The 27,816-nt window shown below is 46.1% G+C and overlaps 3 protein-coding genes across 3 annotated transcripts in view; 2 read left to right on the top strand and 1 right to left on the bottom strand.

Moving 5' to 3' along the window:
* CNTN4 (contactin 4) overlaps positions 1-2,453 on the top strand; it is a 156,173-nt gene extending 153,720 nt beyond the window's left edge. Inside the window, exon 23 of the mRNA XM_018068339.2 lies at positions 855-2,453. Coding sequence (XP_017923828.1) covers positions 855-949 — 95 coding nt within the window. The 3' untranslated portion in view covers positions 950-2,453. The remainder of the gene's footprint in view (positions 1-854) is intronic.
* A 3,531-nt stretch (positions 2,454-5,984) lies between these two features.
* Positions 5,985-22,538, bottom strand: IL5RA (interleukin 5 receptor subunit alpha). The gene is made up of 11 exons (XM_018068754.3): positions 22,047-22,538; positions 19,415-19,563; positions 18,083-18,228; positions 17,648-17,786; positions 17,053-17,185; positions 16,790-16,977; positions 15,672-15,817; positions 14,945-15,080; positions 12,752-12,848; positions 8,393-8,474; positions 5,985-6,195 (listed from the first exon to the last, which is right to left on the bottom strand). The coding sequence occupies exons 2-11, from the start codon at positions 19,497-19,499 to the stop codon at positions 6,103-6,105; spliced, it is 1,245 nt and encodes a 414-aa protein (XP_017924243.3). The 5' UTR covers positions 19,500-19,563; positions 22,047-22,538; the 3' UTR covers positions 5,985-6,102.
* Positions 21,922-26,595, top strand: LOC115307220 (T-complex protein 1 subunit eta-like). Its single transcript, XM_029958312.1, has 5 exons — positions 21,922-21,957; positions 23,464-23,652; positions 24,208-24,305; positions 24,967-25,099; positions 26,181-26,595. The coding sequence occupies exons 1-5, from the start codon at positions 21,922-21,924 to the stop codon at positions 26,445-26,447; spliced, it is 723 nt and encodes a 240-aa protein (XP_029814172.1). The 3' UTR covers positions 26,448-26,595.
* The last annotated feature ends 1,221 nt before the right edge of the window (positions 26,596-27,816 follow it).

Genomic DNA, 27,816 nt, shown 5'->3' with positions numbered 1-27,816 from the left:
TGGCAGGAATTGAAATTAAACCAAAAATTCAGTTGGAGAGGTGACGTGTTCTCTGCTCATTGTGGGCTTCTTCTCTCCCTCTCTCCTCTCTCCCTCTCTCTTCTCTCCTCGCTCGTCTTTCCCTTCCTCCTCTCTCCCTCTTTCGTGTCTCCTGTCTCCTCTCCCTCTCTCTTCTCTCCTCTGTCCCTCTCCTCTCTCCTTTTCTCCCTCTCTCCTCTTTGCTTTTCTCCCTCTACCCTCTCTCCTCTCCCCCTCCTCTCTCTCTCTCCTCTCCTTCTCTTCTTTCTCCCTTTCTCTTCTCTCCTCCCTTCTCTCCTCTCTCCCTTTCTCTTCTCTCCTCCCTCCTCTTTCTCTCCCTCCTCTCTCCCTCTTTCATGTCTCCTGTCTCCTCTCCCTGTCTCTTCTCTCCTCGCTTCCTCTCCTCTCTCTCTTCTCTCCTCCCTCCTTTTTCCCTCTCTCCCTCTCTCCTCTGTCCTTGTCCCCCTCCTCTCTCCTCTCTCCTTTTCTCCCTCTCCTCTCCCTCTTTCTCCCCTCTCTCTTCTCTCCTCCCTCCCTTTTCCCTCTCTCCCTCTCTCTTCTCTCCTTTTCTCCCTCTCTCCTTTCTGCTTTTCTTCCTCTCTCCTCTCCCCCTCCTCTCTCCCTCTCTCTTCTCTCCTTCCTTCTCCCTCCTCTTTCTCTCCCTCCTCTCTCCCTCTTCCATGTCTCCTGTCTCCTCTCCCTCTCTCTTTTCTTCTCTCTCCCTCTCTTCTCTCTCCCTCTCTTCTCTCTCCCTCTTTTCTCTCCTTCTCCTCTCTCCCTCTCTCTCTCCTCTCCCTCTCCCCTTTCTCCCTGTCCCTGTGTCCCTCTCTCCTCAGATGCCTACGCCCGAGGCTCGTCGACGTCCAGCGCCTGCACGCTGTCAGCCATCAGCACGATAATGATCTCGCTCACAGCCCGCTCCAGTTTATGACAAAAATGACACCCAGGACTTCTGGTTTATAATATAAGCAACATTTAGCTAGTTGTTTTGAAGACACCCAGTACTAAAGTAATATTGTGGTTTGAGTACATCTTACTACTGGAAACAAAAAAAAATGTTTATGCTTCTTTAGGAATGGCATTATACAGTACTTCCTCAAAGCAAATATAGCTTTGTCTGAAGTTTCCTTGGAAACTCTGCAATGCACTGAAAACATCTGTAATATGATGTTACCAAAGCAGTTTACATATGTCCTTATATGCATATTTTTTATTATATATTTAGTGTTTTATAGAATTTTTTAAAGTTAACATATGATGTAGATATTAATTTTTTTCCTCTGCTATAAAACGCTACGGACGACATAATCACGAAAATATTGTTTGGAATTTTTTCCTTTATGACGGAGAGCTCAAAGTTGTTCTTAGTAAATTGGCTGCCAGTTCACTGTACAGTTTTACAAGGCCACCCAAGGCAGGACCGACCCAGACTCCATTTCTAACGCAGAATTTCGTGGCAGTTCCAGCGACCCTCGTGTTCAGCCAAGTGCTTCTGACCCGCAGGGTGGTGGGTTTGACTCAGAGGTCGAAGCAAGACAAACTTGAAATACTCAGAATGTTGCAAAAACCCAGGAATTTTGGTTGGTTGTGGACTACAGGACACGCAGCGACTGCTCTGGCACCATGTGGCGAGGGGCCATTCCTGCTGCCCTGACACAGCTCTGGCTTTATCCCTGTCAGCTTCCAGTTGGGAAGGGATGAAGGGACTGCAGAGATGGGATCTCTGCCTCCAGGGACACGAAGGGTTGGGCAAACCTAGCCCTGCCCGCCTCAGTTTGGGGATTTCATCCCAAGGAAACCAGAGCCCAGCAACTCTGAGACACAAAACTGCTCCGGGCTCATCGCCTTTGGAACACAAGTCGTCATCATCCGTGGGAATTCTGCCTGTGCATTGGAACACAACTCCTCATCCATGGGAATTCCACGATGGACAGCGCTTAGGAAGGTTGCTCTTGTCCAAGGGGAGGTGGGATCTCCCGGGGGTCTCTGTAGGAAGTTTGCCTTTCTCTAGAAACTCTTCACAGACGCCTGCAGGCAACAGAGCCCCGCTGGAAAACTACAATATCCACATGGAATAACTCTTCTTAAGGGAAGGACTGTTTGCTACTACGGGGGAATTTTGTAAGTTTGCTCAGATGGGAAAACGCTGGTCAAAGGCAACGGAATTTTCTATACAGTTTTCAAGTTGAAATGCGCTGCAGTGGTATATTTTATTTAATTTTTTTTTTCCTGATAGCTTGAATTTGCCTGTAACTTGTCTTTTTTTGCTTACAAAATACTACAGTTAACTTTTAGACCTTCTAAATATATTTATTCAGTAACTCATAATCAGGATTCCACTTGTGTAAAAGTCAGGGGTGTTGACCAGAGAAATATTGTCAGTATTTCAAGCTGTGTTCCTTTCTTAGTTTGATATGGTTACTTCTATGTAAAAAAAAAAAATAAAATAAGAAAAACAAAAAAAAACACAAAACCAAGAAAAATGAAGCTTAAAAAAAAAAAAAAGCTGCTGTAGTTTTCTCCCCGGTGTAAATGATATTTATCAGTGATCTAGCAGATGTAATCTTTTTTTAAAGGTATTGGTAATAAATATTCTGTCATTTGTAAAGATACCTGTCTTCTAGGAGCTTTTTTCCTCCACGTTTCCTTTTACCCAGTGAGAAATTCCACCTCAGTGCCTGCTGAGACTGTCACTGATGTGAAGATACAAGAGTTGGTTTTAGTCAAAACTTTGTGGAGGCAGAAAAAAAATAAATCTATTTATAAATCTCTGGTCTAATTCTGCTTCTAAACTGACCAAAAGAAGTCTGTGTGGGTGAATTTGGGGTGATTATGTTTATTTATGTCTGTCCAAGCTCCTGGGGCTTGTGCTGTTGGAGCATCACTGACCCTGTGCCTCAAGCAAAACCCCTCCAGGTACAGCACCAACTCCTGAGGATTTTGGGGAGCACTGCTTGAAATCACTAAATCCACCAAACCTACCTTTCTAATTCTTTCAGGGGTGGCAGCACAGGAGCCATGTGATGTGCTTGGCTTTTCAAAGGAGCAATATTGCACTTGGCAAGTAAGGAAGCATAAAAGTCAAATGGCCCAGTGAGGCAATTTCATTTTTAAAAAGCAAATTTAAAATGGCCATTTCCAGAGGTGGGCAAGGGGCACGTTCCTGGGCTGTGCTCCTGGAGGCAGAGGGAAAGAGCCATGGCAGGAGGAATGCACAGTGCTGGGAGCTGGGATTAGAGAAGAAAGTTGGAATAAATATTTCTGTGCTGTGGGAGATTCCCCATGGTGTGGGCTGGTGTGACAGTGCCAAAATGTGACACACAGCCCTGTGTGTGGCCTCCCTGCATTCCCCACTGCAGGGAGAGCAAACTGCCTGGGATCATGGAATCACAGAATGATTTTGGTTGGAAGGGGATCTTGAAGATCACCATGCGCAGGGACACCTTCCACCAGCCCAGGTTCCTCCAAGCCCCGTCCAACCTGGCCTTGGACACTTCCAGGGATGGGGCAGCCACAGCTGCTCTGGGCAACCTGTGCCAGGGCCTCCCCACCCTCACTGGGAAGAATTCCTTCCCAATATACCTAATGTAAACCTGCTCTCAGTTTAAACCCATTCCCCCTTGTCCTGTCACTCCAGGCCCTTGGAAACAGTCTCTCTCCATTTTTCCTTCAGGTCCTGGAAGGCCACAATCAGGTCACCCCAAAGCTTCTCTTCTCCAGACTGAACAATCCCAACTCTCCCATCCTTTCTTCCCAGCAGAGCTGCTCCAGCCCTCTGACCATCCTGGTGCCTCCAACAGGTCAAAGCCCTTCCTGTGCTGGGACCCCAGAGCTGGATGCACTGGACAAACTCTTGTGCTGCTGGAAATGGAGACTTCACTCCAAGGATAATGACCACAAGGAGGCAGCTGGGCCAGGAACTGTTGTCCTCACCCTGCATTGTTGGCTCTCCAGTCCAGGTGAGGTTCCCCAGTAGGAGTGGGCAGGCTGGGCCAACAGCTGAGTAAATGAAGATACTCCTGCTTTACACCAGCTTGGTTTTATTGACCAGCATGACTACGAGACTGGCTGCTGGCCCTCCAAGCCATCAAGCCTTGAGTCCTTGAAGAGGGGACTCATCCTCCCCGGAAGTACCAAGGACCTGACATGCAAAATATATTTAAATACATTGCATTAATCTCTGCAATATCATTAATGGGAATGAAATTATATGTAGAAATCTTCTTTATTAGGCCACTTGAAGGCATGACATAAAATACTTTCCAATAAATTAATTCTTCTCTTTAGTCTCATTTTTAGGATTTCACTAATGAAATTCTGATTTTAGATTGTTAAATTTGGGTACCTCCATTAAAAGCACGTTTGAGGCACAAACATTGTTATATTAATGAGCTACATTAATTTTGATGGAGCCATGCTATTTTACCCAGATGAGAACTGGCTCATTTATTATAATTATTTTTAGTCTGTAGTACCTGGGAACTCCATTTCTTTAGGCACATTCCAAAAAATTGCTGGATTAACACTTTATTTTTATTCTTTGTTAACATGCTTAAGCCCATCTCAGGCTCAATGGAGAGGTTTCTTGGAAGAAGAAGGGACTCTGCAGGACCAGGAGAACTTCATGATCTGCAGCCAAGGAGGTCAAAGCCCGAGGTTTAAGGCAGGAGGTTTATTTGGTAACTCCCCCAGTGGATTACACAAGGTAGGTAAATAAATCCCAAAGAGAAACCCAGGCTGTCTCAAACCCAGCTCATCTGAGATGGAACAACAGACAGAAAGGAAAAACAGGTTGCAGTGTTGGGCTTGGATTTTCAGAATTGCTAAAGCTGCCCACCAAGGAGGGGCCCAGCTAGTTGCAGCTCAGACTCTCCAGAGCACCAAGGAGTCCTTGGCACATTTCTGTAATGAGTGCTGAAAACTGCATTCCCAAGTTGTGTCTGTTTTTTAGGTGCAGTTGAGGGAGTTTATCTGTTTGTGCCATTTTCCTCTCTCTTTTTTCTTTCCTCCCTGCCCCTCGAGCTTTAATCCCTTTTGCCAGGGATCCCAAACAATCCCTCTTGTCCCTTTGCAGATGCTCCCAGTGATGTCAGAGGCAAGAGTCTGAGCCCTCTGTGATCTCCTGAGCCAGTCCTGATGTCCCTGGGGAGCAGCCACTGGGCAGGGAAGTGCTCCTTCAGAGCCTCCCCATCCCAACAGTATTCCCTCATCCAGAAGGGTAAGAAAACCAGGCAAAGCTCTTGTTTTATACTGAAATGTGCTACCTGAGTGCAGAGAAATAGCAGACAAGATGTCAGCTTTGCACACAACAGTAACCAAACTCTAACCATGCATCAGGTAGACAATCAAACTAACCTTGTCCTAAATAGCCTATAAAATTCAGAGGGTTTGGGGTTTATAAAGTCCTGTAAATGAGAGAGATGTTTCCCCACATCCAAAATTGGTGCTGTGGTTACTAAAAAGCAGGACTTGGGTACCTCTGAGCAGTGCAGGGGACACTGTATGTCATACATGGCCTGGCCACCCCACCCCCAGTCCCCACACAGGAGTGGCCTGGCTGCACCCTCAGGGCTCACCCAGAGCACAAACAGCCCTGCCTTTAGCAAGGAATTGCATTTCCATGGAGGCTTTCCAGATTGAAATTCAGACTGTTTATTACAAAGTGTATCAGTGAGGCCAAACGTGGATCCCACTCTCATGCTGGACTTGCTACAGCACCAGGGATGAGAGCACTGGGAGGCTTCACAGCTCCTTTAATTCTTTTCCTAATGTTTGACCCACCTTGGTCTCCACCAGGACCATGGCTGGGTGCCTTGCTGCCATTCCCAGGGCCGTGCCAAGTCCCAGTTTGTGTTTTGCATCTCGAGTTGTCAAAGTTAGTTAAAACAAATATCCAAAAGATTAAACTGCCAGCCAGAAAAAAAAAAACCATTAGCTCTTTTCCAGACTACACAGCCCTCGTGCCATGTGCTTATATCCTGTTTCAACTGGGACTTTGTGTTCAGCAGCTCATGGAAGCAAGGGGAAACAAGTCCTCCTTCCTGTTGGGAATGTGGACACATGGAGGTGACACAGAGCAGCCTCTCAGAAGACAGAATCATCCAGGGCTCTGCAGTAAAGATCTTCAGCCAAGCTGCTGAACTCGGTCTCCGTGTCGCTGGTGCAGGTCCGGGCCCTCTGGAAAGCAAACCCCTGTGAGGTGGGAGCTGGGAGCTGGGGCTGCTTGGGGCTGGGGCAGAGCTCATGAGAAACATCCTGCTTCAAGCTGGTGCATTTAAAGAGGGATTCACACCAAGTGTTTTCTGAGGTCAGAGCTGAGAAGGAGCACTGGGTTCAACAGGAGAATTTTCCTGCTCCTGCTGAAGTTCTCTTGGGGTTGCTCATCACTCTGTCCCTCGGGCCAGCAGCCCCCTGCACCCACAGATTCCCATTTGGCATATTTTACACACCCCTGCACCCACAGATTCCCATTTGGCATGTTTTACACACCCCTGCACCCACAGATTCCCATTTGGCATGTTTTACACACCCCTGCACCCACAGATTCCCATTTGGGCATGTTTTACAAACCCCTGCTCCCACAGATTCCCCATGTCGGCCGCAGTGGCCACCGGACACCCCTCTGTAGTCAGAAACAAAGAGCCCCAGGAGGAGCTGAAGGGCACAGAATCACACAATCACTAAGGCTGGAAAAGACCTCCAAGAGCATCCAGTCCAACCTTTGACTGACACCACCATTCCCACTAAATCCTGTTGAGAAGTGCCACATCCACTCAGGTTTTGAACTCTTCCAGGGATGGTGACTCCACCACGTCCCTGGGCAGCCCTTCCAGTGCCTGACCACCCTTTCAGGAGCAGGGTCTGAAGTATGGTCTGAATTCTTCTCAATACACAGCAGCAAAGCCCCGTGTTGGGGCCACGACCTGATCCCTCAGCACCGAGCAGAGTTGCACAACTGCAGGGCTGGGGTGACCTGCAGAAGGAAGCAGAAGCTGAGCAGTAGCTTTGCTTCTGGGAAGCCCTCAAGGGCAGCAGAGCAGCTCCTGGGGGACGAGCAGGTTCCCACGGGCCATGTGGCCACCACGCTGCAGGGCTTTCATCACCTCACCCTCTTGTTTACGCTGCAAATTTAGGAACTGAATGTCCACAACAAACAGCTCTGAGGGTTTCACTCTGCCTGGTGACCTCAGCACAGACCAGGGTCATGTCCTCACCTCTCCTTGCTGGTGCCACTGCCCTTGTGGCCACAGTACCAGCTGAAAGCCTCTGGTTGGTATCACCTGCCCACACCCAGCTCCCTTTAAGTAAAGAGACAACTAAATATAAAACAGTTCTGATGATGATGACGTGAAACAGCCTTTGCAAGCTCCCATTTTCCAGCTGCAGCATTAATATTTGCTATTTCTCATCTTCTTATTTGTGATGCCCCTAGTCATGTTATTCTACACCCGTGGTTTAATTAAAAACAAACATTATAAGATAATCTTTTAAGCCCATTTCCTTGACCAGATCATGGTGTAAGAACCATATCCAAAAAATCAAACCCCTTTTCTGAGGGGACTAATGAAAATCAAGTTACTGAGCTGTGCTTCCCATGAGCAGACAATGAGGGGTTTTATCTTATCTGTAAGGCAAATGTATTTATCAGAAGTAACAGCGAACGTAATAAGGCTTAAGTCCAGCTTAACAGTGGGAGCAAAACATTTCAGATTGCTAGGTTTAACAAAATAAATCAGCTCCCCAGGAGTCACCCTCCAGTCCCTGCCTTTCCCTACAAAAGGCAGAGCCAGAGGTATGGAACATGTGCCTGAAATTCACTGCATATTAGCAAAGCACTTCATCCTTTTGTTCGTTTTTAACCCTTCCCAAAACACAGCATCTACAAACAAGGCCAGATCCAGGGCTACAATGGACTGGGACCTGTCCCTGGCAGAGGAGGTGGCCACACAGCCAGGTCAGAACCCACCTCAGCAGTTAGGATTGCAAAAAGAGCCTCAGGAATTACTGAATTCCATGGATAACCATGTTATTCTCATAGCAGAGGACATAAGCCTTGTTCCATTAACTGCACCCATGAATTTCCCCCTTGGCATGTTTTGCCCAACACACTTGACCATGGAGCTCACATTTACTATGGACATTAGAAATTCCAAGAGGTCAAAAGGCTTTAAGTGGGCAGGAAGAAGCTCCATGGTTTAGTGGGCGTGGTGGTGTCAGGTCAAAGGCTGCACTTGATGATCTTGGAGGTCTTTTCCAACCTTAATGATTCTGTGATTCTGTTTACTCCCAGCCTTAGAGGGAAAGAGCAGCACACAGACACAAGCATTCCTTCTAGTTAAAAAAAAATGAAAAAGTGACTAAAATGTTTTTTTACCTCGTAGTCGACTGGGAAGGGATCTGGGAATTTGTTGCTGGGTGTTGGGATTGGTGGAAACAGTTTGCTCCAGACACGGTTTCTGCAAAAAACAGCAGTGGAGGGATGTGAAAGAGCTGCTTTCTCTGATGGATGATGTATCCAACAAGCAGAACACGTTTAGCCCCAGGAGAAGACATGTCTCCTCACCCACCAGCCTTCCTTCCCCCCTCCCATTCCATCACTGGCATGTGACAGCAGCAGCGGGTTCAGAAGGGGTCACAGTCGTGGATAATGGTACATCAGTGGGGACCAGGCAGGTGTGTTGCTCCTCATTTCTGGGCCCTGGGGACATGTGGGTGACAAGGAGGAGATGGGCTGATGCTCTCCCCCATCAGCCTCTCCCATCACAGCTGTAGCTGGTCCAATCCAACGGGGCATTCCCGGGGCTTTTAGCGACAACAGACCTGTCTGGGAGAGAAATTAATTGCTCTGATCTGTCTGTTCATGCTCATGTTCCTCCCAAGGGCTGTGTTGTCATGTACCTTGTTTGGACAGTCAAGACAAGCTGCCTCTTGCTCAGACTTTGGTTTCTGGACATAAACTGCCTGTGTCTCGTGGCAGGAGAGCAACTACAAATAATTGTGTGCCGAGGGAACGAGGAGGAGGCAGGAAAGGCCCCAGAGGTGGCTGGCACTAAATGGTTCTGCTGAGTGGTGTAATAACTCATCCTACTAACACCCTCTGAGATCCCCTTTCCTGCCTGACGCTCCCCAGCCTGGCCCAGCACACAGACACTGGTATTTTTGGGATAGCAGGTGCTACAGGGGAACTTTTCCATGTCTTTGCTACATCCCAGAGTACAGCCCTCACATTTCAACCACCGCAAAAGCACATTCACTGCCTCCACCCCTGCACAGCACCATGTCCAAACAGGGCCAGGTATGAATAGGAACTCAGCCTGAGTGAAGACTACAGGATTCAGTCCAGGATTAGCATCCAGGGTCTGTTCTGTGGGACATCCTGATATCCATGAAGCAGAGATGTGGAGCTGATGGGACCAAGGGCAGATCTGCTCCTCTGCCTCGTTTATTTTGTGACAACTCTCCTGGCTGATGTCTGGTTAGTTCACTGCTTATGTTCTCAGGACTGTTCTTCCAAAAGCTTCCTGAATTCCCTGAAGTGGGAATATGGGGAGGAAAAGTAGGTGTGAGGTGTTTTTGGGAGATATTGTTGAAATGCTGAACACAGTGGGGCCACTGTTGGGTGCAGAGGACAAGCCAGACTGTTTGGTCACCACCAGTGGAGTGGGACAGTGAGGTGGCTGCTGGTGTAACTTAGGAGTGGGGCAGGATGAGTGCCAATATCATTACTCCAGCACCTGGCATCATCTCCATTCTTCCCAGACTTCCTCCTCAGGGTCTTGTGCCCATAGCTGGGTCAGCTTTGCAGGCTCTGTTGTATTCACAGCCCCTACACTTGATCAGCTCCCCCAAACTTTTCCGAAGGGCTGGAGGCCCATTTCAGTGCACCTCATTCCAGCCCTGATTTCTGCCATTGCAGTGCAATGTACCCACCAAGGTTTGGTTTTATCTGGGGTTGGCACGTTCCCAGCTGTGCTGCTTGTCAGTGAAAGGTTTTGATGGAGCCATACCAGAATTGTTTATTGAGTCAGCAGAAAGCATAAGGTACATGTCACTTCTGGAATAGAAACATTTAAGGAGGGGTGACAAACACCCAAAAGAAGTGAGGCAGAAGCACATTTGTGTCCAGGGGGGGTCCTCAGGTGCAAGAGACTTTACAGTGAGGCCTTGGTGGGCTGGTGACAGTGGTGCCCTCACAATGGTCCTGGTCTTTTTTGCAGGTTACTGAAAAGGTGGAGTCATGTGATTAAATATCTTGTCACAAAACATGTCCCAGGTCTCCACAGAGGTGAGAGCAGAGCCCTTTCCCTCAGCAGTACTGGGACCTCCAGGCTTTGGGCACACCCCACGGGACCCTCGTGCCTTAAGTCAGCATTTCAGAGCCTCCAGTTACTGTGTCTGTCTCTCTGAAATTTGCCACTTTTCCCACAGGCTGTGGCATGAAAAGGCCAAAGATCAGCAAAGAGGAATAAGTAAGAGTTCCAGTTCTTCTTTTCGCTCTTCTAACTGCCACAATGACATTGATGAAATATTTGGTTTCAGTGTGTGAGTGCCTGTTGTAGTGTTTTGCCTCTCCTGGGATTCCCTGTGGCATTTTTCCAGACATGACTGGTGTCTGCTGGTGGTGGACTGGTGTGAGGTGCACAAGAGGAAGGGATGACCACACTGATTTTGGGGTGTGGAGGGTGCTCCCTGTCCTCATGGCAACCACGTGGAGTTACCACCTACCCCCTCCAGGAGCAAATGTTATTCCAAGGCCCAGCCTAGGGAAGCACAGAAGGTGCTCACTCACAAAGACAGGGAAAACTAGGAAAACATCCAATTGTGCTTTTTATCAAGACAGGAGCTCCACCAGCTACTGCAGGTAAGTGAAGGGAAAAGCCAATCCAAGCAGTCCCAGAGGGCTGCTCTGCCTTGCAGCACTCCTCCCAAACCGTGGGCTTTATCTCTGAGGCCTGGCAGTGCACAGAAAAATTTATGGGACTCTTTGCTGTAATGGAATTCCTTATAACAGCTTCAAATCACAGGAAATTTGAACTGATTCCGTGGCTGGAATTGCATGGGACACTTCATGAATTTTCAGGAGCAGTAAAAACTGACAGCACTAATGAAACCATGATCTAGGGAGTCTCCTCTATTTTTCTTTTTTTAATATCTGCAGATACAACAATGAGCAGGATACACACAGTGTTTCATCTTCTTACTCTTCCCACCTCCTCTCAGGGCAGGCTGGGGGATTAGAGAAGGAGGAGGGGTGGAATGAAGCCAGCAGCTCCATGAAGCTCGGTGCAGCAGGCAGGGAACATTTTAATTGTTGACAAAGGTGGAATGCAATGAGCCTTTGGGTGCTAGGGAATTATAGACTAGAAACTCCTGGAAGCAACCAAGCAGCTGACACTGGAAAAGCCTAAATTTGCCTAATGGATTGAAATCATAAAATAAATTAGTGCAGCTTCTCCAAGTTGGTCCTTAAGTCTTCCCCTGTACCTGTTTCTCCCCTGTATCTGCTCCAGGATCTCCAAAAGGGGTAACTATAATACCCAAATCCTTGCAGAACTTGCAGAAGATGGAGCAGTGTGACTGCTGCTGACTGGGGCTGCTGTTCTGCTGTCCCAAACTGAGAGGACAGAGCTAAAGATGGTGGTGCTGGGGCAGTGGAGGACCTCGAGCTGCAGGTCAATCCAGACAAGAATCAGGGATGTAAGTAAGAGCAGTTTGGGGGTTTTCACCAATACATCAAGGCTGCATAGTGGGGACAAGTGTGTGTGACACAGAACAAGAATAGACTCTCTGGGGAGTGAAATCTGTCTTGTTCCCAAAAAGATTGCTTGCTGAGACCTGTCTGCTAATTAACTTGCCTTAAGAACAGGTTACAGACACCAGACACTTGAGGGAGAGTCAATAACAGTGATTTTCCTGTAACATTCCTGTAGACGAGACTTTTATTTGATAAAGGAAATGTGGTATTGAAAGGAAAATAGTCAAGGACACGTCAGGATGACCAATAAATTAAAAGGCACTAAAGAAATGAGTAAGAAATTAGCAGAGTTGAGGAGACCACTTCCATTACTGGGAGCTGGGTTTATTGTGGACTGATAATTGCTGCTTGCTGCTGCATGTTTCAGGGGAGAAGCTTCTAATTACATCAATTCCTTAATTCATCACTTATGATTTGACTTGTCACAGCAACAGGAATCCAAAGTGTACTTGGGCTTCTTCACAGCACAGTTTGGGGAGTTTGGTTATATGGCCTCTGGCTTTGCTACATGGCATCCAGAGCCTCTGCGTAATTAAAAATAAACTAAATAAATAGCTCAAATACTGAAAGCAAACAACAGTGCTCTGTACATTTTGGCCATGAAAGATGCTCCCAGCAGCTTTCACCAGGGATTAACAGAGAGTCCTCCTGGGGAAATCACTGACCCAACCAGGCATTTAAGTGAAGAAATGAGATAAGGACAAATAGATTTTTCATAAGTCCACTTCACTCAGTATATGGGTTTGTTGTTTAAGATTAAATTGAATAACCCTCCTACCCCACCAATGCTGAATGTTATTATTGATATTAACTTAATGAGGCTGATTATTACTCATTCAGTATTTTTGCTTTGTATAATTATATACCAAACTCAGTGCCCTTTCTTATAAATAAGCAAAACTTGTAGCATCCCCCCACACTTGTTGAACACCTGGTCCTTAGTTATACTGTAATTAAAGAGAAGATGAGGGTACTTACATTTTGCATATTAAAGCAACAAGCAGGAATGTGCAGGATGTGGACACACAAAGCACGGCGAGAATCCAGGCCACAGAATTGTCCAGTTTGTTTTGCCCTGAATTTCAAGGGAGAAAAAGAAATGAAAGATATTATTTTAGTGCAGATTATTTTAAGCACATTCTTCTGAAATATTTCATGAGCTGTTTCATGCATTTGTGTTCAGGTCACAAATTACCATGCAAATGATGAAGACTCAGTATGTAAAATAAAAAATGCTACACCAGAGCTTCAAGAAGAGTTTCCATGAAGTGACTTTCCAGTTTCAACACTGAATTTCTGTTATTTTGACATGAAGGAGAGAACAATCCAAGAAGTATGAGAGGCCAGGCCCACCAGGGTGGGGTCCATCAGCTGCCATCCTGAGACACACAGTGCCCCAACTGGGACTCAGCAAAGACACTGCTGGCTGATAAACTCGGGCACAAAATGTTTGTTTTCCATCAAACCATTCTTCATTTCTGCTAATCCTTTCTAGCCAGGAACTGGATTCCTCTGGCTCCCTAAATTTACCTGTGAAAAAGACACTGAACCCCCCCAATTTTCAGCTGGCTGCTGATGCGTTTCCTCAGGAATTTCTCTGTGAGCAGAGTGCAGGTATTTATTTCTATCAAGATGTTTCTGTTTGACAAAGGCCCTGTTTAGTGACCACCACCATCAGTTTGTGCCACATTTGGCCACATGACAAAAGCATTTCCAGTGAACTGTGTTTTCAAAGTCTGTGTGTGCTCCTGATAACTCCCCGTCCCACGGATCGGACCGAGGTGTCAGCGCTGCCAACTCCAGGTAATGGGAAGGACAGAAATCAGCCACTGCAGGGTCGGGTTTATTGGGGCTGGAGACACTACAAGATTCAGTTGTGGCCAGATTTGTTCCTGAGAATGAAGAGCGAGCCTGCTGGATCCATCAAGGGCTGTGGAGGCACGGCCGTCCCCGGGGTGACACCGTGAGCAGCCTGTGTGACCCACCCTGCACCCCACCCCACCCTGGCAGGGCTGCACAGCCAACCTTGCAATTATAAACACATCAGGAGGGTTTATTTTGTCTCCAGGGTTACCACTGCTCTCTCAAAAAAATAAGATTTAGGATGTGAGTGTCACCGAGTTACACTTTGGGTAAGTCTCGAGGGTGGCTGGGGGAGCAAACTCTGGAAATGGGTTAAAGTCCTTTGAGTTTTTAGAGATGTCCACACAACACATGGACTGGAGGGAACAGGTGACACTTCCTCAGAGCCACAGAACAAATTAACAGCAACACTAAAGAGACTGGCTGGAGCACATCCCAAAAACCAACAACTTAGGCAGGAACCTGTATTGTGTCAATGAACTCCAAGCCTCTAAAAACCCTTTTTTGTAACAAAAAATGAAGTGGATGACCTTGGATATTGTTGAGATTTCAGTAAGTTTTTATGGAAGACTAACTTTTTTTTAGCATCAGAATGGGTTTTCCGTGTCTGCCACGTGAGCCAGGTGGGAAGTTCAAGGGGATGTGTGAGAGAAAGGAGGCAAAACAGCTGCTAGAAAACAGATCTGAGGGGGGAAAGTGTAGTAAACAGGAGAGTGTTAAGAGGCTTTTTCTAAGTGGAAACAAGGAAGTGAAGAAACTCAAGATAAGAGCAAAGGAGGATGTCTAAGAACAAACAGTTGATAACGTGCCGTGATAAAGAAACTGTTGTTGCCAGAACAAGTTCTTCAGCAAGAAGGAAATGCAGAACAAAGTGGGGCAGATGAGCATGTTCCAAAGGTGCTCTTTTTTCCCCAAAAAATTCAAGAGTTCAGAGCGCTCCAGTAAATTATAGTTGATGTGATGGCTCACAAACATCACAATGCATGGCAAAGAAAACTAAAGAAGTTACTGGTAAAAACTAAGAAGTTACTCAGTTTAAAAGCAAGTTTAAAGCAGCCTGTGAAAACATACATAGGTAAAAGCAAAGTGCTGTACCCAAAAAACCTCCATATTCCCAAAACTTTGTTTGGAAGTAGGTGTTTTTTTAATTTTTAATGGAACAAGGATTTAAATCCCCTGAGCATTAACAAGTCAGTTTTTTCCTCCCAATACCCATTTTCCTGCTTTTCTGTTAAAATTCCCTGGTGTAACTCATGATCATGCTTCCCAGCAGTGTAATAACAGTCACTACAAGTGTGTCATTCTTACCAACATAAATAACTTCACTCCAGTCACTCCAAAGTCCTCTCATACACCACGTGTGATGATTAGCTCTGATCTGGATGGAATATCTGCTGGTGACATCAATCCTCAAGCGGAATTTGTTTGAGGATAATTTCAGTATCTGATAGGAAAACAACATTGTACCGTTATAGATCCCTAAACAATTCAGAAAATTGATCACTTTTATTTTTTTTGGCTTTTAAAACTGCTCCACTAGATTAACTCTGAGCTTCTGGCCTTGCTTTTGAGGTAAAAATCTCTATTTTTATAGGTGTAACTTCTCTCACAACACACCAATATTTCAGGGCAAATTCTTGGAAGATGCCTCATTTTTACATTCTTCCTTAAGACACTTTAGCAGGATTTTCAGGATGGTAAAAATTGTTCTGAACCCAGAAGCATGAAAGTGAATAACTCCAATTTTGTCCTCCTGCTTTCCCAAGTCTCTTGGGGATACTTTGTTGCAGACATAAAACAGGAAAAACATAAAACCTGGTGAGACTTTGGTTTTGTTGTGTTTCCCATCACAAATGGGAACCAGTTTCACCAGAAGTCCACAGTTTCAAAAATGTAATAATTGCAGGTTTTACTTTAAAATGTTTAAATTTTGTAACTGATCCATGAATTTGAAGACTTTTTCACCCTAAAGGCAAACTGCAGCTCTCCAGGACAGGAATGCTGGATAAGACTGGAGTGGCAGAGGAGCAATTACCTGCTTTTTACCTGACTTCAGGTTTTCGAGGTAAAATTCATATTCAAAACATTCCTCCTGGAAAAGAGAAATTGGCTTCTCCCAAGTGGCCAGGAGATGGTTTTCCTCCAAGGATACAGTGATATTTCTGGGAACATTCACTTTCTCTACAAAAGAAAACTCTCCTGGTAAGTTATTTATAGAGCAAAGTTTAAATACTGATAGTTGGAGCATTTTATAAACTGATGGTGTTTCCAAGTAGCACCTATAATTCTTGAATTTATTTCACCTTTTGGGCAGAAAAGATAAGGATTTAGGAGTAACTACTTAGCAGAAAATAGTTATGGGAAACCAGTTTGGAAAGTCCACTTAAAAGTTTTGGACAACTAGATTATGGGGAGAGAAGGGGATTTATTAAATTAATTCTCACAAAAGCATAAATTAATGATAGAGGTTAGAAAAACTTATTTTCAGTAAAAAAAAGCAAACAGGTATAGCCAGGAAAGTCACTGAAAATGGAATAAGTTCAAAGGAATGGATCAGCAGCTGTTAGGGGGATGCTTTCTAAGAAGAAAATATGTGAATTTTTCTCTTAGTGAAGACATGAAAAAGGGAAATATTGTCTGTTCACAAAAAAAAGGGCATTGAACTAATGAAGGAAAACAAATTATTTGTGTAGATGGAAGATGATGGACAGTCATGGCTGAGGTTGTCCTTTATTTGACAGTATAATGCCTTTCTTTAAAAGAACATGGTTATCTTGAGCATCATGTTCTTTTGCCTTTTAAAGAAAGGCTGCAAAATAAAGGGTAGTAAAAACTGTATTTTAAGGTAGATTGAGTACATCAATTGCAAATTAATATTGGAAATACTGCTTTTGCTAAAAAAACAGCATAACTCTCTTTTCTAGCTTTTATTTTTGTCACTCTATAATTTAAAATAAATCATTCAAATCAAATTTAGTCAAAACAATCCAGTTCTCTCTTATAATCTCTTCCAATTTCATTAAGATGTCTGTGCAAAGCCAGCAGTTCACCTTCATCAAGAATAATTGAATCCAGCAGTATTTTCTCATGAATCTTTTGATAATCCTGGTAGACATTTTTAATATATATTTTTTTAAAATGTATTGAACTCACCAATGGCATTTGGGTTAAATAACTGCTGAAAAGGCTTGATTGCAGCACGTTTGCTGGACCCATTAATGTGGATTACGAGATCATCAGCCTCCTGGGGATCAATGTGAGTCCCTGGAAAGCTGCAGCCAGAATTTCTGGCCCACTTGTCTTTGGCATAATGGGGACATTCCTCAGTGTGGTTCTTGTACCTAAATTCAAACGCCTGTGAGACGTGATGCCCTTAAAGAAATCTCCTGCTGAGTGAAAAGGGGGGAAACACCAACCTGTAAAACAGAAAGTACTCGGTATCTTGTGGTGCCCCTGGGCCAGGAAGCCAAGAGCACTGCAGAGAGACAGTCCCAGAAACAGTGAGGTGAGTGACACAGGACAAATTGGTGATGGATGTCTCCGGAGCACCTGGAGAGTCAAGGAATTGCAGAGCAGAAGGAAAATCTTACTGCAAAAATCAGAAGAAATTCATGCTGCTAAAACACTCTGAATCCAGCCTTTGGCCCGTTTGTTCCAGTTCTCTTCCATGTCACTCTTGGTTATGGATGGATGGAGATTCCCAGTCCGTGTAAGTAAAGCTGTGCCACACAGCACCATTATAAATGTAATGTGTAATAAGGCAGCAATATCCCAGAGTGCACCACAGTAGGTGATCTCAGCCTTAGCAAGGAATTTTTAGAATATTTTATATGTGTTATCCATTTTCTGCACCTCCAGATTGTCCTGGAGATTAGAATAGAAAGGCCTGGACTAAATCCTTTTGTAAGATCAGTGGAGCAAAATGTTGCATTTTTTGAAGTATAAAACCTTCCACCATTTGATGTCTGGGGCAGAACACAAAATGCAGACCTTCCCTGGGTTTCTCCTTACCTGGCAGAGGTGGGAGGTTTTCCTGCACCCACTCACTTCTCATCTGAAGGTCGTTGTGGAGAAGCAGCGTCCGGACGCGTGCGGAGAAGCCGTCGTGGAGCGCGACCGTTCGGACACTGTGGGTCTTCCTGGTGTCATACTTGGGATAAAAAGTATCAAATAAGCATCCCACGGGATGGAAGCTGAAATAAGGCACCTGCAGAGACTGAGCCAGACATTAAGTTGGCCTGAACGTGGAGCCTGTACTTAAAACCGGTCTCATCATCCCCTCAAGGTGAACCCTGCAGGGAAAGGCAATTCCCAGGCTAATCCTCATCCCAGCAGAGCTGTGGCTGTAAGGAAAGCTCAGAGGGAATCTCTCCAGTGCTCAGAGTTTAGGTGTAAGAGAATAATAGGAATTTAGCCTTCTCAGGATACTTGTTTTATTTCTCTTACCTCTTCAGGCACAGGGCTGAGGATTTTCACATCATATCGAATGGTGTCGTTTTTTTGGTCTTGAGCAGGGTTTGGTTCCCAGTGTAACAGGACTTGTGCTAATGCAGAGACTGTAAGGGTGAAGTTAACAGGTGGGAAAACCTGAACTGCAAGGGAGAAAACAAAAATATTCATGGCATACTAATGCAGTGAATTGTTTAGAGTGATACCTGTTAGCAAGCAGTGAGAAAGACAAGCAAATTTCCATTTCATATTCTCTCAACAGCTTCTTATAATATGTTTTTAATATTTGAAAAATATCTTTAAATAACTAAAACCTCATCAAATAAGAGTTTACTTAAAACTTAGCTTTAAAAATGGATGTTTACGACAGTTTCAACTTGAAAATGAGTATGATATGTTATATTTGGCTTGTTAATTAGGTTCAGGTTTTTCATCCTGGTCCTCATGGCCACACAGACATATAGAAACAGGGCTGATGGAAGGTACAAACAATTCTCACCCACAGAAGCTTCCAGAGGAGCATAACATGGGGGTGCTTTCTAGAGGAGGTTGAAAGTCACAAAGTAGAACCAAAATGATGAACAGAGGAATTAAGCATAAATGGAAGAAAACATAGAAGGATGAGAATGATAATTTAGAATGACAGGGCAAAAGGGATTCCTGGAGCTCCCATGGAAATGAGGAGGGTCTCCTGCTGGGGAAAATGGTAGCAGAGAAATAGCAAGGCAGGGAAATAATTGATGTGTTCCCCTCCAATTCTTCAGAGCCTGCCCTCCCTTATTTCCCATCTCCAAGGCAGTTGAGGACCATCAGCATCTCTGGAAGTGTTCAGGGCCAGGCTGGATATGGCTCTGAACACTCTGCTCCAGTGGAAGGTGTCCCTGCCCATGGCAGGGGGTGGAATGAGAAGACATTTCAGATCCCTTCCAAGACAAACCACTCTGGGATTCCGTGATCAGCCCCCACTTCTCTTCTCCCATAATTTCAGCCTTTGATAACCATGAATTCAGTGTTCAACGCACACCTTCCACCAGGAAAACTGCCCCATAAAGGCTCAGAAAACCAACACAAACCATCCTGAAGTGCCCAACCCAGAGGACAGTGGCACAAGGAGCATCTCCATGGTTCTTCCCTCTCAAAGCCAAACAGTCCTCAGGCAGTGGCTGGGAGCAATGTGGGATAGGATACAACTGTCCCAGAAGGCATGTTATCCATGATCCAGTACTCATGGCATGCCATGGACTCTGTAGAACAGTGACCAGCACACAGAGGGCATTTGCACACCCTGTGGTGCTAAAGCTACACGTTGGCAGAAGGAAAACACCTCACCTCGTGCAGCTTGGGGTGTGTTGGGCTGAACTGAGTGGGTTGTCCAAAGGAGGATCAGACAAACTTGCATCCTGCTGGCCTTCATCTCTAGCTGGTGAAGGAGCACGGCCAGGCATCAGCAGAGGGGCCTTGGCACCATCTTACAGAGCCTGGGAGCAAAAAGTGAACACGATCCTAAGGGTTAAGCACTCAAAAAATAGCCACGGGATCAAAAGAATGAAACTGCAGGGATAGAGCCCTCTTTCCTTGCAGGAAAACGCTTCTTGTAAGAGCTGAATTTAATGGAAATACCATCATTCATTTTGCTCCCTTTGCCTCTCCCAGCCCTCTCTGAAAGAGCTGCTGGTTTCAAACCCTGTTGTGTGGGGATGTTCAGAGCAGTCATGGAATTAGAGCATTTCTCCACGGAGAGGAGTGTGTTGGGTTCAGGTAGATTGGCTTTCAGCAGAGTCCTATTTCCTCCAAGAACAGAAGTAACCATATTTTTAGCTGCCACTAGATATAAAATAGCTCCTTACTGGAATTTACTTTCTAGCTGTTATTTCAGTAAAGCTCTCTAAAGATGCAGTCAGTGCTCACCTCAAGGCTAATTCTTCAGTGTTAATTATTGGGTGTAGGAGAAACTGTTTTGTTTGTTTCTCATTTAAATGAACAACTCTTTTTAATGCTTAAAACCAGCACGTTCTCATGCTTCCTGTGGATTGTTTCATGAATTACTGGGAGGAAAAAAAAAATCTATGTGTAATCACTCATGTGTAACCCAAGATAAATATGGACATAGAGAACAGCAGCTTTCCAAAATGTTCTTCCCGAAGAGAAATACTCCCTCCTGGCCCAATCTCACTCCTTCCCTGGGGCACTACAGCAATTGCTTGTATGGAAAACATAATATTTTCCAATGGTAATGAGCAGAGAAAGCATCTTTAGCCCATCAGTTCTCCCTGAACCTCCAATGAATCACCCAGGGACTGAGTTATGACCCGACTGATCACAGTTGGAGCAATTCTGCTTTACAGTAACTATTTTTCAAAGTGGTGCATGAGTGCAGAGTTCATTAAAGTGCCACATAATCTACAGTACAGTGTGTTTCTTAATGTCCAAGTCTCCTCATTATATATATTCACATTTTGTGTCTGTCTGCTTTTCTTCAAGCCCAAATGTGCACGAGCCCAGCTGAACCCCTGGAGTTTGTTAATGGATATTCCAGGGGAGCCAGGCTTGGATTTTGTGGACACTGGCTGATTGGAAGACATTGTGGTTCTTCCACAATGTAGTGGCTCACAGATAATGGGATAAATATTCCTTACCACACACATCCATGCCTGCACAATGCCTCCAGGACTATTTCCTAGGCATTACCATTCCTGAAAAATCCGTTCCTTTGGCTTTTTTCACTTGCACGACATGATTATGTTCTTCTGGAGGGCATTATGTGGACTGGACACAGGTTTACAAAGGCACCTGATCTCTGCCACTCCTATACTGCTTTCCTGAAAAAAACTCACTGAAAAAATGGATAGAACATGATACAGATTTCCAACACGCTTTTGAATAAATTACTGGCACCAGACTTTCTTTGCTGCTTCAAAAAACCTTAAGATTTATTCAAAAAATATTTAAAAATATATTTAAATTATTTTAAAAATGAAATCTTTAAAAAGCTTCATGTTTTACAGCTGCTTAGGCTTCACATCTACTGACTTGACTGATGTCAGTGCATTGCTTTCAGGCATTTAGCACAACTAGAAAAGCTGGCTGTCCCTTGGGTTTATTTAAAAGGGGGTCTGGCTGCCTAGAGATTTTTTTTTAACTTTGTTTTCAAAAAAGTAAGGGCTTTGATTCTTCCTGGGCACATTTTTTCCCTATACTTTTGAAAAGATCCTGAAGATCAGCTTTTCAAAGGTGTTTTTGCTGCCTAAAAGCTTGCACATATTAGACACAGACCTTAGATTTTCTGAGCAGCACATTACTATTTAAAACTAGATATAAAATGTTCCTGAAATGCAGATTACTCTTTACTTACAATCCTGTTCTATTCAGTTTATCTTATCCTGTTTTGTTTGTAAAAACACTATTTTTTTTTTTAGTGTTGTCAAACTAAGACTTAAAACATAGCTTTTGGAAGAGATATTCCTGCAGCTGTGTAAGTCCACAACCTCTAAGAACACACTGCAGTCTGTGATACCCTCCCTGTTTCACGTGAGAAATTGCTGGAAAGATAAAAAAATAAGCATATACAAATAAAAATGGCAACAGGAAGTCTACAAGAGGATTACACTCCTCACAAAAAAATGAGTGTATTAAGTTTTCAGGACAAATGGAAGGCTTGATTATGTTTTGGTTATATATGGTAAAAAGTAATAAGCAGAAGGTAAAGGGTATATTCTTTTTGTAGAGGCAATATACTCCTTTTAAAAGGACAGGAGAAACCCAAGCCATATAAAACAGCCTCTAGAAGGGAATGACTTTCTCCCTTACAGCTGCTGTGTCCCACTGCCTCACAAGCAATGGGGCAGAAGCAGATTGCAGATGCTTTTCCCAGTGTAAACCCAGTGAAAAGCAGCCCCTCTGCAGCCTTCAAAGCAAGCACAACAGGACAAACTCAAACCACAACAGACACCCCAGGGGTTACCTGTGCACTCTCACAAGTCCTGTGAAGAGTCTGCTCCGTTTGTTCAGTGTCCTCTGGGTCATCTCCCCGTGGGTTTCTTTTATAACTGCTGCCTTTCAAGTACAGATGTGATCCCCCAGAAGTGATGGCAGATAAGTCAGATAACCACGCACTGAAAAAGGGAACTATGGATTGAGCACAGGATGGAACCTCCACACAAGCTCATTGTTTAGCCCAGAAATGGGTTTACTCTATTTATGGAGGGTTAATTATATGCCATGGTCTGACAGTTCTCTAATGACTTTGCAATGGCAAGAATGTGCTGACTGACTGCAAAGAAATAACCTGGAGTCACAGTGCTGATAACACGATCTGTTCTTCAGGTAGAAAATCAAACCCAAACATATTTGGAAAACTGGGCAGGTTTTGTCCAATGTTTTACACCATCTTGTCCAATGCTCTTCCCATGTAGACACCAGTAGCATTTTGAGAAGTTACCAGTACCAAAACAGCACCAGGTTCCTAAGCTTGTGCTAGGAGCTGTGAGCTGTGATCCCTGGGTTGGATAACTTCTCTGTTGCCCAGAGAAGCTGTGGATGCTCCATCCCTGGAAGTGTTCAAGGCCACAATGGATGGGGCTTGTGGGAGGCTTTAAGGTTCCTTCCAACCCAATTTCTTCCTAGTGTCTAATCTGAACCTACTCTTTTTCAGTTTGAGCCCGTTCCCCCTTGTCCTATCTGTCCATGTAAAAAACTCACTCCCTCTTTTTATAAGCCCCTTTAAGCACTGGAAAGCCAGTTTAAGGTCTCTTAGTCCCAGCCCAATGGGCTGGGAGAGGGCGTGAAAGTCTTAATTTGTTACATTTCTGCACAGGTCTGTCCTTGTCCCTTTGCTGTGCCCTGGCAAAGCCCCGCGGCAGAGCAGGATCCGTGGGTGCCTTTGCCACCAGGCTGTGTCTGCCTGGCAGGAGCTGTGCTGAGGTGGGTATGGGGCTCTTCTCCAGGAACCAGCAGTAGGACAAGAGGGCACAGCCTTGAGCTGCACCAGGGGAGGGTTAGGTTGGACATTGGCAAGAAATTCTTTACAGAGGGAGTGATCAGACACTGGAATGGGCTGCCCAGGGAGGTGGGGGAGTCACTCCTGGAGGTGTTTAAGGACAGACTGGATGTGGCATCAGTGCCATGGGCTGGGTGACAGGGTGGGGTTGGGTCACAGGTTGGACTCAAGTTGTCTCAGAGGTCTTTTCCAACCTGCTTGATTCTGTGATTCTGTAATGCTGAAAGAGCCTCCTCAAATTTAAGCAACCAAGGTCCCCATTTGGGCATAATATAGAGGGGCCTAAAATCCCCCGGGTGTTGAAAGCAGCCGTGTCCCAGGGCTGCAAGAGCAACATTCCCAATCCCTCGTAACGGGATTGTCCCTCTCTCCTCCCTGCCAGGATTACCAGGCCATTGTGGACGCCGAGTGGAACATCCTGTATGACAAACTAGACAAAATCCACAAGTCAGGAGCCAAAGTTGTCCTGTCCAAACTTCCCATCGGGGACGTGGCCACGCAGTACTTTGCCGACAGGGACATGTTCTGTGCCGGCCGCGTCCCGGAGGAGGATCTCAAGCGGACCATGATGGTGAGCTCCTTGGTTTCACTTTAACACTGCCAGGCTGGGGATTCCCAAAGCAGGGCAGCAGGCTGTGCCTGAACACGCTGTTCCTTGCAAACATTTAAAATGATAATCACTTCATTTTTGCCCGGGTGGTTGTTATTTAAACTTGGCATAGACAGACAGGGCTGTTCCTTGACGGAATGAACAGTCACGCACTAATTGCATCTGCACTGCTCTTTTGTTTCTCTGATTAAGGTCTGCTCATTGCATCAGTACAGCTTTATTTTCCCTAGTTCTTGGCTGTTCCATCATGAGTAGTTTGGTTTTTTTTTCCCTGAGCTTTGTGTGTTTCCTGGACTCCGGAGCCCGTGAGTCAGCGCTTCGAAGCCGCATAATCTTATTTTGCTGTCGAGGATTTTGAGATGGCAGGGAAATTAAGGGGTTTTCCTGAATCTGGCCTGCGGGATGGATTTGCATCAGCTAAACAGCTGGGCTGTCCCTAAAGAATGAGACCCTGCTGGGAAATCAATTTGGATTGTCAGTGTTGGTAATTCCTTGCTTTATCTCCATTCCACGCAGGCCTGTGGTGGATCCATCCAGACCAGTGTCAATGCCCTGACAGATGATGTTCTGGGCCGGTGTGAACTCTTTGAGGAGACTCAGATTGGGGGAGAGAGGTAAATACACCAGCTGTAAACCTGGAGTACCTTGCCAGCCCTCTAATAGCAGTTGGAAGAATTTGGGTTAAAGCATTGGCAGGTTGGAGCCTCTTTCAAGGGCTTGATGTGAAAACAAGGTTGTTAAAAACTAATTCTTTTGTTGTATACAGAAGCTGCTTTTTGAGGCTGAGATTTCCTCTAATCTTACCCCTTATATATGCATTTAAAATACACATATTTATTCTGCAGTGTCATGTGGAAAGCACAGTGGTATTGCTTCATTTCTAATGGAAAAGCAGCACATTTTGGGGTTGATTGTGGCATTTATCTGATGTTCCATAGTGACACTTCGCTTCAGTGCCGGTGAAGTTGGGGACAGTACACTGGGGTCCTTCCTGTTGCTGGAGGAGAATTCCTGTTTGGAGCTGGCTGCTGACTCCTGCCAAGTGAAAATCGGAGCACCAGTTTAGCAAATCCCTGGCAACAGGAAGAGAGTGGATTTTCCTGGATTTTCCTTGTGTGTTGCCTGGCTCTGCTCCTTCTAAGCCCAAGATCCGATGGGGCGCCGTGAGGGTGACACGGCTTCAGTCCGGAATCCCTGAGTGCTGGTGTGGATCCTTTCCAGCAGCAGCACCACTTCTCCATCCCCATAACCCTTCTTGCCCCGTGCCTTTGGCAGGTACAACTTCTTCACGGGCTGCCCCAAGGCCAAGACCTGCACGATCATCCTGCGCGGGGGAGCGGAGCAGTTCATGGAGGAGACGGAGCGGTCCCTGCACGATGCCATCATGATCGTCAGGAGAGCCATCAAGGTGAGCCCCGGGGGAGCTGCCTCCCTGCTGGGCTGCCACTGGGGTTCTTCCTCAGCCTTGGCACAGCCTTAAGTCCTTCTGGGAGCCTTCTCACATGCCAGAGGTTGGCTGAGGTCTCTGGAGAGGCCTGGAGTGAGGAGTTGATTAACTCAAGTGCTGTTCCTTGGCCAACTCAGCGCTGCTTTGGCAGCGGCTCCAAGTGCTTTCCAGGCACGCCTGGGTTTTCCTTTCCTTCCTGCACAGCTGTAACTTGTGCTTGCTCCGTCCTCCATCCACAACCCTGGGTGTGTTGGGTGGATCTTCAAGAGGTTGGAACAGGATTAATGTCATGGGTGTGTCCATGCCTGTAAATCCACTTGTTCCCCCTTTTGGTGACCAGTCTGAGGGGGTGACAGGCCCCTGCTTTTGAAGGCAAGTTGGGAGCACCAAGAGAAGTCCAAGGCCTCTCTGGATGTGTCCTGAGGATGCTGCCAAGCTGTGGGTGTTTCTGGTTAAAAACAGCTTTGAAGGCTGTTATGTCCTGAGGGGCTGGAAAGAAGCACATCAAGATTTTGGGAACTCTTGCCTTTAGACAGAACATCCTGATCTCTCTCCTGAAGAAAACAGCAGAACTTGGCTGCAAGGTGCTGCTGCCAATGTCTTAACTTTGGGTGCTTTATGGAAGTGAGGGAAGTGGGCTCAGGGTATGGAAGTGAGGGAAGTGGGCTCAGGGTATGGAAGTGAGGGAAGTGGGCTCAAGGTATGGAAGTGAGGGAAGTGGGCTCAGGGTATGGAAGTGAGGGAAGTGGGCTCAAGGTATGGAAGTGAGGGAAGTGGGTTTCCTGGGCTGGGTGGGCTGTGAGCTGCCATCCCTCCCAAAATCCCCCTTTATCCCGTGCATAGCTGGGATGAGCTGCTGGTAGCTGCCCCTGGAGGTTCTTAGTGTGGTCCTGAAGCTCCCAGCAGTGCTGCCAGGCAATCCCAGGGATGGTAGCAGCCCGGACTATGGATTCCCATGGGCTGGCATTGCCCTGGCACAGAGCCTTTCCAGCTCTCCCGCTTCTTGGAATGAGAGTGTTTCCCGTTTCCCTTTTCCCTTCAGAACGACTCGGTCGTTGCCGGCGGCGGTGCGATAGAGATGGAGCTTTCCAAGTACCTCCGGGACTATTCCAGGACCATTCCAGGGAAGCAGCAGCTGCTGATCGGTGCTTACGCCAAAGCCCTCGAGATCATTCCCCGCCAGCTCTGCGACAACGCCGGCTTCGACGCCACCAACATCCTGAACAAGCTCCGAGCCAAGCACGCACAGGTAGGGCCACCTGGGAGCCCAGGGCACCCCCAGGGGTGGGTGGGATCCTTTTCTCCCTGATGTTTTCCTCCTGGAGCTGTTGGATCCGGTGTAACTCGGCTGAGCCCGTGTTAGACTTGTCCTCTTTGATTAAACGCCGTGTTTGTTCCCAGATCAAGTGCGGGCTCGGCACACGTTGCTATAAAAGGAAAGGATCTGTCTTCCCTTTGATCCCAGCTGTTGGGTGACTCCCAGAGCTGGGAGTCCTGATTTGCTCCTTGGAAATGCATCATTTGTCAGGAGGGAGCTGCTGTGTTAAACATGAAAGGAATCAGTGGAAGTTGGCTGAGGGAGCTGCAAGCTGGAAGTCCCAATTGCTGATCTTGTGGAGATCCTAATCCTGGTGTTTGGAAGTTGCCCCTTGGCTTTGGTCACTCCCATCACATTCCATCCTGCTCCTGATTGTGGGATTAGCAAGAATACCCTGAAATGAGGGGGTGCAAAACCTGGGGCTGTGGGCTAGGGAGTGAGGCAGCAGTGGAATGAGTCCCATGAGGCTTTAGAGCTTCATGGAATGGGCTGACCACAGAGATAATGGAGTCACCATGCCTGGTGACTACTTCAGGAAAGTCACCATCCCTGCTCAAGGAAAGCCTGGATGTGGATGGTCTAGTTGGCGTGGTGGTGATGAGGCACTTGGTGCCATGGTGTGCTTGACACGGTGGTGTTGGGTCTTAGGTTGGACTCTGATCTCAGAGGTCTTTTCCAACCTGATTCTGTGATCCTAAAGTGGAATGAGGCTTCTGNTGCCATGGGCAGGGACACCTTCCACCAGCCCAGGTTGCTCCAAGCCCCTTCCAACCTGGCCTTGGACACTCCCAGGGATGGGGCAGCCACAGCTTCTCTGGGCAACCTGTGCCAGGACCTCCCCACCCTCACAGGGAGGATTTCTTCCTAGTACCTACTTTAATTGCCCCTCTCTTAGTTTGAAGCCATCCCCCCTGCCCTTATAATTATTTGCCCTAATAATAATAATACTTGTATTATTTGCACTAATACTGCTTTAGTTGCTGACTGCACTCCTTGGATATCAAAGGGAGTCCATGTAGAGACAGTATATATTTATTCAGTGTGTTAACTCTGTTTATACATGTTTATTGCCCCAGGGATGGGGCAGCCACAGCTTCTCTGGGCAACATGTGCGAAGGCATCACCACCCTCGCCAGCAAGAATTTCTTCCCAATATCCAGTCTAAATCTTACCTTCAGCTTAAGGCCATTGTCCCTTGTCCTGTCACTCCATGCCCCATAAAAAGTCCCCCCCCACCTTTTTGTAAGCCCATTTAGGCACTGGAAGGGTCTAAGGTCTCCCAGAGCCTTCTCTTCCCTAGGCTGGATACCCCCAGCTCTCCCAGCCTGTCTCAAGGGACGAGGCAGAGCTCGGTGTCCCC

The sequence above is a fragment of the Manacus vitellinus genome, unplaced genomic scaffold, assembly GCF_001715985.3.
Source record: "Manacus vitellinus isolate BGI_N305 unplaced genomic scaffold, ASM171598v3 scaffold_14_pilon, whole genome shotgun sequence".
Taxonomy (NCBI): Eukaryota; Metazoa; Chordata; class Aves; order Passeriformes; family Pipridae; genus Manacus; species Manacus vitellinus.
Note: the sequence above shows the minus strand (reverse complement) of the source record. Positions and strands in the feature narration are given on the sequence as shown.